This window comes from Narcine bancroftii, chromosome 11 (assembly GCF_036971445.1).
Source record: "Narcine bancroftii isolate sNarBan1 chromosome 11, sNarBan1.hap1, whole genome shotgun sequence".
NCBI classification, from domain to species: domain Eukaryota; kingdom Metazoa; phylum Chordata; class Chondrichthyes; order Torpediniformes; family Narcinidae; genus Narcine; species Narcine bancroftii.
In genome coordinates this window covers 55925858-55938993 of record NC_091479.1, presented here as the reverse complement: position 1 = coordinate 55938993, position 13136 = coordinate 55925858, and the positions used below count along the sequence as shown (strand labels likewise).

General features: G+C 59.9%; 1 protein-coding gene across 1 annotated transcript in view; it reads left to right on the top strand.

Moving 5' to 3' along the window:
* The window catches only part of LOC138745210 (serine/arginine repetitive matrix protein 2-like), a 190770-nt gene that overhangs the window by 60243 nt on the left and 117391 nt on the right, over positions 1–13136 (top strand). Inside the window, exons 16-19 of the mRNA XM_069902273.1 lie at positions 917–1039; positions 5373–5498; positions 7996–8121; positions 12772–12848. Coding sequence (XP_069758374.1) covers positions 917–1039; positions 5373–5498; positions 7996–8121; positions 12772–12848 — 452 coding nt within the window. The remainder of the gene's footprint in view (positions 1–916; positions 1040–5372; positions 5499–7995; positions 8122–12771; positions 12849–13136) is intronic.

Sequence of the window (13136 nt, the reverse complement as noted above, 5' to 3'; positions counted from 1 at the left end):
AGCCACCATAACCCCACTGCTCAGAGCCACCATAAACCCACTACCCAGAGCCACCATAACCCCACTACCCAGAGCCACCTTAACCCCACTAACGAGAGCCACCGTATCCCCACTACCCAGAGCCACTGTAACCCCACTACCCAGAGCCACCGTAACCCCACTACCCAGAGCCGCCGTAACCCCATGACCCAGAGCCACCGTAATCCCACTACCCAGAGCCACCGTAACCCCAATACCCAGAGCCACCGAAACCGCACGACCCAGAGCCATCGTAACCCCACAATCCAGAGCCACCGTAACTCCACGACACAGAGCAGCCGGAACCCCACTACCCAGAGCCGTCGTAACCCCACGACCCAGAGCCACTGTAACCCCACGACCCAGAGCCGCTGTAATCCCACAACCCAGAGCCGGCGTAACCCCACAACCCAGAGCCACCGGAACCCCACGACCCAGAACCGTCATAACCCCACGACCCAGAGCCACCGTAACCCCACTATCCAGAGCCGCCATAACCCCACCAGCCAGAGCCGCCGTAACCCCACCACCCAGAGGGGTCTTAACCCCACCATCTAGAGCTGCCATAACCCCACCACCCAGAACCGCCGTAACCCCACCATCTAGAACCGCCGTAACCCCACCACCCTATGCCACCGTAACCCCACCACCCAGAGCCACCATTACCCCACTACACAGAGGCACCGTATCCCCACTACCCAGAATCACCGTAGCCCCAATTCCCAGAGCCACCGTAACCTCACTACCCAGGGTCACCGTAACCCGACTACCCAGAGCCAATGTAACCCCACTACCCAGAGCCACCGTAACCGCACTACCCAGAGCCACCATAACCACACTACCCAGAGCCACCATAACCCCACTCCCAGAGCCACCGTAATCCTACTACCAAGAGCAGCCTTAACCCCCAAGACCCAGAGCCGCCGTAACTCCATGACGCACAGTCGCCGTAACCACATGACCCAGAGCCGCCGTAACCGCACGACCCACAGCCGCCGTAACCCCACCGCCCAGAGCCGATGTAACCCCACTACCAAGAGCCGCTGTAACCCCCAGTACCCAGAGCCACCGTAACACCACTACCCAGAGCCACCTTAACACCACTACACAGAGCCACCGTAACCCCACTACCCAAAGACACCGTAACCCCACTACCCAGAGCCACCGCAACCCCACTACCCAGAGTCAACGTAACCCCACTACCCAGAGCCGACGTAACCCCAAGACCCAGAGCCGTCATAACCCCAAGACCCAGAGCCGCCGTAACTCCACGACAAAGAGCAGCCGGAACCCCACTACCCAGAGCCGTCGTAACCCCTCTACCCAGAGACACCGTAACTCCACTACCCAGAGCCACCTTAATCCCAATACCCAGAGCCACTGTAACCCCATGACCCAGAGCTACCATAATCCCACTACCCAGAGCGACCGTAACCCCTCTACCCAGAGCCTCTCTAACCACACTACCCAGAGCCACCGTAACCCCACTACCCAGAGCCACCGTAACACCCATGACCCAGCGCCACTGTAACCCCATTACCGAGTGCCACCATAAACCCACGACCCAGAACCACCGTAACCCCACTACCCAGAGCCGTCGTAACCCCTCTACCCAGAGTCGCCGTAACACCCACTACCCAGAGTCACCGTAACACCCATGACCCAGCGCCACTGTAACCCCATTACCGAGTGCCACCGTAACCCCACGACCCAGAACCACCGTAACCCCACTACCCAGAGCCGTCGTAACCCCTCTACCCAGAGACACCGTAACTCCACTACCCAGAACCACCTTAATCCCAATACCCAGAGCCACTGTAACCCCATGACCCAGAGCTACCATAATCCCACTTCCCAGAGCCACCGTAACCCCTCTACCCAGAGCCTCTCTAACCACACTACCCAGAGCCACCGTAACCCCACAACCCAGAGCCACCGTAACCCCACTACCCAGAGCCTCTCTAACCACACTACCCAGAGCTGCCGTAACCCCACCACCCAGTGGGGTCTCAACCCCACCATCTAGAGCTGCCATAACCCCACCACCCAGAACCGCCGTAACCCCACCATCTAGAGCCGCCGTAACCCCACTACCCAGAGCCGCCGTAACCCCACCACCCAGTGCCACTGTAACCCCACTACCCAGAGCCACCATTACCCCACTACACAGAGCCACCATTACACCACTACTCAGAGGCACTGTATCCCCACTACCCAGAATCACCGTAGCCCCACTTCTCAGAGCCACTGTAACCCCACGACCCAGAGCTACCATAATCCCACTACCCAGAGCCACCGTAACCCATCTACCCAGAGCCTCTCTAACCACACTACCCAGAGCCGCCGTAACCCCACCATCTAGAGCCACCATTACCCCACTACACAGAGGCACCGTATGCCCACTACCCAGAATCACCGTAGCCCCAATTCCCAGAGCCACCGTAACCTCACTACCCAGGGTCACCGTAACCCGACTACCCAGAGCCAATGTAACCCCACTACCCGGAGCTACCTTAATCCCACTACCCAGAGCCACCGTAACCCCACTACCCAGAGCCGTCGTAACCCTTCTACCCAGAGTCACCGTAACACCCACTACCCAGAGCCACCGTAACACCCATGACCCAGCGCCACTGTAACACCATGACCCAGAACCACCGTAACCCCACTACCCAGAGCAGTCGTAACCCCTCTACCCAGAGACACCGTAACCCCATTACCCAGAGCCACCGTAACCCCACTACCCAGAGCCACCGTAACCCCACTACCCAGAGCCACCGTAACGCCACTACCCAGAGCCACCGTAACCCCACCACCCAGAGCCACCGTAACCCCACCACCTAGAGCCACCGTAACCCCACTACCCAGAGCCACCGTAACCTCACTACCCAGAGCCACCGTAACTCCACTACCCAGAGCCACCGAAACCCCACCACCCAGAGCCACTACCCAGAGCCTCCGTAACCCCACCATCCAGAGCCACCGTAACCCCACCACCCAGAGCCACCGTAACCCCACCACCCAGAGCCACCGTAACCCCACCACACAGAGCCACACTAACCCCATCACCCTGAGCCACCGTAACACCACTGCCCAGAGCCACCATAACCCCACTACCCAGAGCCACCGTAACCCCACTACCCAGAGCCACCGTAACCCCACCATCCAGAGCCACCATAACCCCACCACCCAGAGCCAACCTAACTCCACCACCCAGAGCCACCGTAACCCCACCACCCAGAGCCAACCTAACCCAACCACCCAGAGCCTCCGTAACCACACCACCCAGAGCCACCCTAACCCCACCACCCAGAGCCACCCTAACCCCACCACCCAGAGCCACCGTAACCCCACTAACGAGAGCCACCGTATCCCCACTACCCAGAGCCACTGTAACCCCACTACCCAGAGCCACCGTAACCCCACTACCCAGAGCCGCCGTAACCCCATGACCCAGAGCCACCGTAATCCCACTACCCAGAGCCACCGTAACCCCAATACCCAGAGCCACCGAAACCGCACGACCCAGAGCCATCGTAACCCCACAATCCAGAGCCACCGTAACTCCACGACACAGAGCAGCCGGAACCCCACTACCCAGAGCCGTCGTAACCCCACGACCCAGAGCCACTGTAACCCCACGACCCAGAGCCGCTGTAACCCCACAACCCAGAGCCGGCGTAACCCCACAACCCAGAGCCACCGGAACCCCACGACCCAGAACCGTCATAACCCCACGACCCAGAGCCACCGTAACCCCACTATCCAGAGCCGCCATAACCCCACCAGCCAGAGCCGCCGTAACCCCACCACCCAGAGGGGTCTTAACCCCACCATCTAGAGCTGCCATAACCTCACCACCCAGAACCGCCGTAACCCCACCATCTAGAACCGCCGTAACCCCACCACCCTATGCCACCGTAACCCCACCACCCAGAGCCACCATTACCCCACTACACAGAGGCACCGTATCCCCACTACCCAGAGCCACTGTAACCCCACTACCCAGAGCCACCGTAACCCCACTACCCAGAGCCGCCGTAACCCCATGACCCAGAGCCACCGTAATCCCACTACCCAGAGCCACCGTAACCCCAATACCCAGAGCCACCGAAACCGCACGACCCAGAGCCATCGTAACCCCACAATCCAGAGCCACCGTAACTCCACGACACAGAGCAGCCGGAACCCCACTACCCAGAGCCGTCGTAACCCCACGACCCAGAGCCACTGTAACCCCACGACCCAGAGCCGCTGTAACCCCACAACCCAGAGCCGGCGTAACCCCACAACCCAGAGCCACCGGAACCCCACGACCCAGAACCGTCATAACCCCACGACCCAGAGCCACCGTAACCCCACTATCCAGAGCCGCCATAACCCCACCAGCCAGAGCCGCCGTAACCCCACCACCCAGAGGGGTCTTAACCCCACCATCTAGAGCTGCCATAACCCCACCACCCAGAACCGCCGTAACCCCACCATCTAGAACCGCCGTAACCCCACCACCCTATGCCACCGTAACCCCACCACCCAGAGCCACCATTACCCCACTACACAGAGGCACCGTATCCCCACTACCCAGAATCACCGTAGCCTCACTTCCCAGAGCCACCGTAACCCCACTACCCAGAGCCACCATTACCCCACTACACAGAGGCACCGTATCCCCACTACCCAGAATCACCGTAGCCCCACTTCCCAGAGCCACCGTAACTCCACTACCCAGAGCCACCTTAATCCCAATACCCAGAGCCACTGTAACCCCATGACCCAGAGCTACCATAATCCCACTACCCAGAGCGACCGTAACCCCTCTACCCAGAGCCTCTCTAACCACACTACCCAGAGCCACCGTAACCCCACAACCCAGAGCCACCGTAACCCCACTACCCAGAGCCTCTCTAACCACACTACCCAGAGCCGCCGTAACCCTACCACCCAGAGGGGTCTTAACCGCACCATCTAGAGCTGCCATAACCCCACCACCCAGAACCGCCGTAACCTCACCATCTAGAGCCGCCGTAACCCCACTACCCAGAGCCGCCGTAACCCCACCACCCAGTGCCACTGTAACCCCACTACCCAGAGCCACCATTACCCCACTACACAGAGCCACCATTACCCCACTACACAGAGGCACTGTATCCCCACTACCCAGAATCACCGTAGCCCCACTTCTCAGAGCCACTGTATCCCCACGACCCAGAGCTACCATAATCCCACTACCCAGAGCCACCGTAACCCATCTACCCAGAGCCTCTCTAACTACACTACCCAGAGCCACCGTAACCCCACTACCCAGAGCCACCATAACCCCACTCCCAGAGCCACCGTAATCCTACTACCAAGAGCCGCCTTAACCCCCAAGACCCAGAGCCGCCGTAACTCCATGACGCACAGTCGCCGTAACCACATGACCCAGAGCCGCCGTAACCGCACGACCCACAGCCGCCGTAACCCCACCGCCCAGAGCCGATGTAACCCCACTACCAAGAGCCGCTGTAACCCCCAGTACCCAGAGCCACCGTAACACCACTACCCAGAGCCACCTTAACACCACTACACAGAGCCACCGTAACCCCACTACCCAAAGACACCGTAACCCCACTACCCAGAGCCACCGCAACCCCACTACCCAGAGTCAACGTAACCCCACTACCCAGAGCCGACGTAACCCCAAGACCCAGAGCCGTCATAACCCCAAGACCCAGAGCCGCCGTAACTCCACGACAAAGAGCAGCCGGAACCCCACTACCCAGAGCCGTCGTAACCCCTCTACCCAGAGACACCGTAACTCCACTACCCAGAGCCACCTTAATCCCAATACCCAGAGCCACTGTAACCCCATGACCCAGAGCTACCATAATCCCACTACCCAGAGCGACCGTAACCCCTCTACCCAGAGCCTCTCTAACCACACTACCCAGAGCCACCGTAGCCCCACTACCCAGAGCCACCGTAACACCCATGACCCAGCGCCACTGTAACCCCATTACCGAGTGCCACCATAAACCCACGACCCAGAACCACCGTAACCCCACTACCCAGAGCCGTCGTAACCCCTCTACCCAGAGTCGCCGTAACACCCACTACCCAGAGTCACCGTAACACCCATGACCCAGCGCCACTGTAACCCCATTACCGAGTGCCACCGTAACCCCACGACCCAGAACCACCGTAACCACACTACCCAGAGCCGTCGTAACCCCTCTACCCAGAGACACCGTAACTCCACTACCCAGAGCCACCTTAATCCCAATACCCAGAGCCACTGTAACCCCATGACCAAGAGCTACCATAATCCCACTTCCCAGAGCCACCGTAACCCCTCTACCCAGAGCCTCTCTAACCACACTACCCAGAGCCACCGTAACCCCAATACCCAGAGCCACCGAAACCGCACGACCCAGAGCCATCGTAACCCCACAATCCAGAGCCACCGTAACTCCACGACACAGAGCAGCCGGAACCCCACTACCCAGAGCCGTCGTAACCCCACGACCCAGAGCCACTGTAACCCCACGACCCAGAGCCGCTGTAACCCCACAACCCAGAGCCGGCGTAACCCCACAACCCAGAGCCACCGGAACCCCACGACCCAGAACCGTCATAACCCCACGACCCAGAGCCACCGTAACCCCACTATCCAGAGCCGCCATAACCCCACCAGCCAGAGCCGCCGTAACCCCACCACCCAGAGGGGTCTTAACCCCACCATCTAGAGCTGCCATAACCCCACCACCCAGAACCGCCGTAACCCCACCATCTAGAACCGCCGTAACCCCACCACCCTATGCCACCGTAACCCCACCACCCAGAGCCACCATTACCCCACTACACAGAGGCACCGTATCCCCACTACCCAGAATCACCGTAGCCTCACTTCCCAGAGCCACCGTAACCCCACTACCCAGAGCCACCATTACCCCACTACACAGAGGCACCGTATCCCCACTACCCAGAATCACCGTAGCCCCACTTCCCAGAGCCACCGTAACACCACTACCCATGGTCACCGTAACCCGACTTCCCAGAGCCAATGTAACCCCACTACCCAGAGCCACCGTAACACCCATGACCCAGCGCCACTGTAACCCCATTACCGAGTGCCACCGTAACCCCACGACCCAGAACCACCGTAACCCCACTACCCAGAGCCGTCGTAACCCCTCTACCCAGAGTCGCCGTAACACCCACTACCCAGAGCCACCGTAACACCCATGACCCAGCGCCACTGTAACCCCATTACCGAGTGCCACCGTAACCCCACGACCCAGAACCACCATAACCCCACTACCCAGAGCCGTCCTAACCCCTCTACCCAGAGACACCGTAACTCCACTACCCAGAGCCACCTTAATCCCAATACCCAGAGCCACTGTAACCCCATGACCCAGAGCTACCATAATCCCACTACCCAGAGCGACCGTAACCCCTCTACCCAGAGCCTCTCTAACCACACTACCCAGAGCCACCGTAACCCCACAACCCAGAGCCACCGTAACCCCACTACCCAGAGCCTCTCTAACCACACTACCCAGAGCCGCCGTAACCCTACCACCCAGAGGGGTCTTAACCGCACCATCTAGAGCTGCCATAACCCCACCACCCAGAACCGCCGTAACCTCACCATCTAGAGCCGCCGTAACCCCACTACCCAGAGCCGCCGTAACCCCACCACCCAGTGCCACTGTAACCCCACTACCCAGAGCCACCATTACCCCACTACACAGAGCCACCATTACCCCACTACACAGAGGCACTGTATACCCACTACCCAGAATCACCGTAGCCCCACTTCTCAGAGCCACTGTATCCCCACGACCCAGAGCTACCATAATCCCACTACCCAGAGCCACCGTAACCCATCTACCCAGAGCCTCTCTAACTACACTACCCAGAGCCACCGTAACCCCACTACCCAGAGCCACCATAACCCCACTCCCAGAGCCACCGTAATCCTACTACCAAGAGCCGCCTTAACCCCCAAGACCCAGAGCCGCCGTAACTCCATGACGCACAGTCGCCGTAACCACATGACCCAGAGCCGCCGTAACCGCACGACCCACAGCCGCCGTAACCCCACCGCCCAGAGCCGATGTAACCCCACTACCAAGAGCCGCTGTAACCCCCAGTACCCAGAGCCACCGTAACACCACTACCCAGAGCCACCTTAACACCACTACACAGAGCCACCGTAACCCCACTACCCAAAGACACCGTAACCCCACTACCCAGAGCCACCGCAACCCCACTACCCAGAGTCAACGTAACCCCACTACCCAGAGCCGACGTAACCCCAAGACCCAGAGCCGTCATAACCCCAAGACCCAGAGCCGCCGTAACTCCACGACAAAGAGCAGCCGGAACCCCACTACCCAGAGCCGTCGTAACCCCTCTACCCAGAGACACCGTAACTCCACTACCCAGAGCCACCTTAATCCCAATACCCAGAGCCACTGTAACCCCATGACCCAGAGCTACCATAATCCCACTACCCAGAGCGACCGTAACCCCTCTACCCAGAGCCTCTCTAACCACACTACCCAGAGCCACCGTAACCCCACTACCCAGAGCCACCGTAACACCCATGACCCAGCGCCACTGTAACCCCATTACCGAGTGCCACCATAAACCCACGACCCAGAACCACCGTAACCCCACTACCCAGAGCCGTCGTAACCCCTCTACCCAGAGTCGCCGTAACACCCACTACCCAGAGTCACCGTAACACCCATGACCCAGCGCCACTGTAACCCCATTACCGAGTGCCACCGTAACCCCACGACCCAGAACCACCGTAACCCCACTACCCAGAGCCGTCGTAACCCCTCTACCCAGAGACACCGTAACTCCACTACCCAGAGCCACCTTAATCCCAATACCCAGAGCCACTGTAACCCCATGACCCAGAGCTACCATAATCCCACTTCCCAGAGCCACCGTAACCCCTCTACCCAGAGCCTCTCTAACCACACTACCCAGAGCCACCGTAACCCCACAACCCAGAGCCACCGTAACCCCACTACCCAGAGCCTCTCTAACCACACTACCCAGAGCTGCCGTAACCCCACCACCCAGTGGGGTCTCAACCCCACCATCTAGAGCTGCCATAACCCCACCACCCAGAACCGCCGTAACCCCACCATCTAGAGCCGCCGTAACCCCACTACCCAGAGCCGCCGTAACCCCACCACCCAGTGCCACTGTAACCCCACTACCCAGAGCCACCATTACCCCACTACACAGAGCCACCATTACACCACTACTCAGAGGCACTGTATCCCCACTACCCAGAATCACCGTAGCCCCACTTCTCAGAGCCACTGTAACCCCACGACCCAGAGCTACCATAATCCCACTACCCAGAGCCACCGTAACCCATCTACCCAGAGCCTCTCTAACCACACTACCCAGAGCCGCCGTAACCCCACCATCTAGAGCCGCCGTAACCCCACTACCCAGAGCCGCCGTAAGCCCACCACCCAGTGCCACCGTAACCCCACTACCCAGAGCCACCATTACCCCACTACACAGAGGCACCGTATGCCCACTACCCAGAATCACCGTAGCCCCAATTCCCAGAGCCACCGTAACCTCACTACCCAGGGTCACCGTAACCCGACTACCCAGAGCCAATGTAACCCCACTACCCGGAGCTACCTTAATCCCACTACCCAGAGCCACCGTAACCCCACTACCCAGAGCCGTCGTAACCCCTCTACCCAGAGTCACCGTAACACCCACTACCCAGAGCCACCGTAACACCCATGACCCAGCGCCACTGTAACACCATGACCCAGAACCACCGTAACCCCACTACCCAGAGCAGTCATAACCCCTCTACCCAGAGACACCGTAACCCCATTACCCAGAGCCACCGTAACCCCACTACCCAGAGCCACCGTAACCCCACTACCCAGAGCCACCGTAACGCCACTACCCAGAGCCACCGTAACCCCACCACCCAGAGCCACCGTAACCCCACCACCTAGAGCCACCGTAACCCCACTACCCAGAGCCACCGTAACCTCACTACCCAGAGCCACCGTAACTCCACTACCCAGAGCCACCGAAACCCCACCACCCAGAGCCACTACCCAGAGCCTCCGTAACCCCACCATCCAGAGCCACCGTAACCCCACCACCCAGAGCCACCGTAACCCCACCACCCAGAGCCACCGTAACCCCACCACACAGAGCCACACTAACCCCATCACCCTGAGCCACCGTAACACCACTGCCCAGAGCCACCATAACCCCACTACCCAGAGCCACCGTAACCCCACTACCCAGAGCCACCGTAACCCCACCATCCAGAGCCACCATAACCCCACCACCCAGAGCCAACCTAACTCCACCACCCAGAGCCACCGTAACCCCACCACCCAGAGCCAACCTAACCCAACCACCCAGAGCCTCCGTAACCACACCACCCAGAGCCACCCTAACCCCACCACCCAGAGCCACCCTAACCCCACCACCCAGAGCCACCGTAACCCTACTAACGAGAGCCACCGTATCCCCACTACCCAGAGCCACTGTAACCCCACTACCCAGAGCCACCGTAACCCCACTACCCAGAGCCGCCGTAACCCCATGACCCAGAGCCACCGTAATCCCACTACCCAGAGCCACCGTAACCCCAATACCCAGAGCCACCGAAACCGCACGACCCAGAGCCATCGTAACCCCACAATCCAGAGCCACCGTAACTCCACGACACAGAGCAGCCGGAACCCCACTACCCAGAGCCGTCGTAACCCCACGACCCAGAGCTACCGGAACCCCACGACCCAGAACCGTCATAACCCCACGACCCAGAGCCACCGTAACCCCACTATCCAGAGCCGCCATAACCCCACCAGCCAGAGCCGCCGTAACTCCACCACCCAGAGGGGTCTTAACCCCACCATCTAGAGCTGCCATAACCCCACCACCCAGAACCGCCGTAACCCCACCATCTAGAACCGCCGTAACCCCACCACCCTATGCCACCGTAACCCCACCACCCAGAGCCACCATTACCCCACTACACAGAGGCACCGTATCCCCACTACCCAGAATCACCGTAGCCTCACTTCCCAGAGCCACCGTAACCCCACTACCCAGAGCCACCATTACCCCACTACACAGAGGCACCGTATCCCCACTACCCAGAATCACCGTAGCCCCACTTCCCAGAGCCACCGTAACACCACTACCCATGGTCACCGTAACCCGACTTCCCAGAGCCAATGTAACCCCACTACCCAGAGCCACCGTAACACCCATGACCCAGCGCCACTGTAACCCCATTACCGAGTGCCACCGTAACCCCACGACCCAGAACCACCGTAACCCCACTACCCAGAGCCATCGTAACCCCTCTACCCAGAGTCGCCGTAACACCCACTACCCAGAGCCACCGTAACACCCATGACCCAGCGCCACTGTAACCCCATTACCGAGTGCCACCGTAACCCCACGACCCAGAACCACCATAACCTCACTACCCAGAGCCGTCCTAACCCCTCTACCCAGAGACACCGTAACTCCACTACCCAGAGCCACCTTAATCCCAATACCCAGAGCCACTGTAACCCCATGACCCAGAGCTACCATAATCCCACTACCCAGAGCGACCGTAACCCCTCTACCCAGAGCCTCTCTAACCACACGACCCAGAGCCACCGTAACCCCACAACCCAGAGCCACCGTAACCCCACTACCCAGAGCCTCTCTAACCACACTACCCAGAGCCGCCGTAACCCTACCACCCAGAGGGGTCTTAACCGCACCATCTAGAGCTGCCATAACCCCACCACCCAGAACCGCCGTAACCTCACCATCTAGAGCCGCCGTAACCCCACTACCCAGAGCCGCCGTAACCCCACCACCCAGTGCCACTGTAACCCCACTACCCAGAGCCACCATTACCCCACTACACAGAGCCACCATTACCCCACTACACAGAGGCACTGTATCCCCACTACCCAGAATCACCGTAGCCCCACTTCTCAGAGCCACTGTATCCCCACGACCCAGAGCTACCATAATCCCACTACCCAGAGCCACCGTAACCCATCTACCCAGAGCCTCTCTAACTACACTACCCAGAGCCGCCGTAACCCCACCATCTAGAGCCGCAGTAACCCCACTACCCAGAGCCGCAGTAACCCCACCACCCAGTGCCACCGTAACCCCACTACCCAGAGCCACCATTACCCCACTACACAGAGGCACTGTATCCCCACTACCCAGAATCACCGTAGCCCCACTTCTCAGAGCCACTGTAACCCCACGACCCAGAGCTACCATAATCCCACTACCCAGAGCCACCGTAACCCATCTACCCAGAGCCTCTCTAACCACACTACCCAGAGCCGCCGTAACCCCACCATCTAGAGCCGCCGTAACCCCACTACCCAGAGCCGCCGTAACCCCACCACCCAGTGCCACCGTAACCCCACTACCCAGAGCCACCATTACCCCACTACACAGAGGCACCGTATCCCCACTACCCAGAATCACCGTAGCCCCAATTCCCAGAGCCACCGTGACCTCACTACCCAGGGTCACCGTAACCCGACTACCCAGAGCCAATGTAACCCCACTACCCAGAGCCACCGTAACCGCACTACCCAGAGCCTCCGTAACCACACTACCCAGAGCCACCCTAACCCCACCACCCAGAGCCACCGTAATCCCACTACCAAGAGCCGCCTTAACCCCCAAGACCCAGAGCCGCCGTAACTCCATGACGCACAGTCACCGTAACCACACGACCCAGAGCCGCCGTAACCGCACGACCCACAGCCGCCGTAATCCCACCGCCCAGAGCCGATGTAACCCCACTACCAAGAGCCGCTGTAACCCACAGTACCCAAAGCCACCGTAACACCACTACACAGAGCCACTACCAAGAGCCACCGTAAACCCACTTCCCAAAGACACCGTAACCCCACTACCCAGAGCCACCGTAACCCCACTACCTAGAGTCACCGTAACCCCACTACCCAGAGCCACCGTAACCCCATGACCCAGAGCCGCCGTAACCCCAAGATCCAGAGCCGCCGTAACTCCACGACACAGAGCCGCCGGAACCCCACGACCCAGAGCCGTCGTAACCCCAC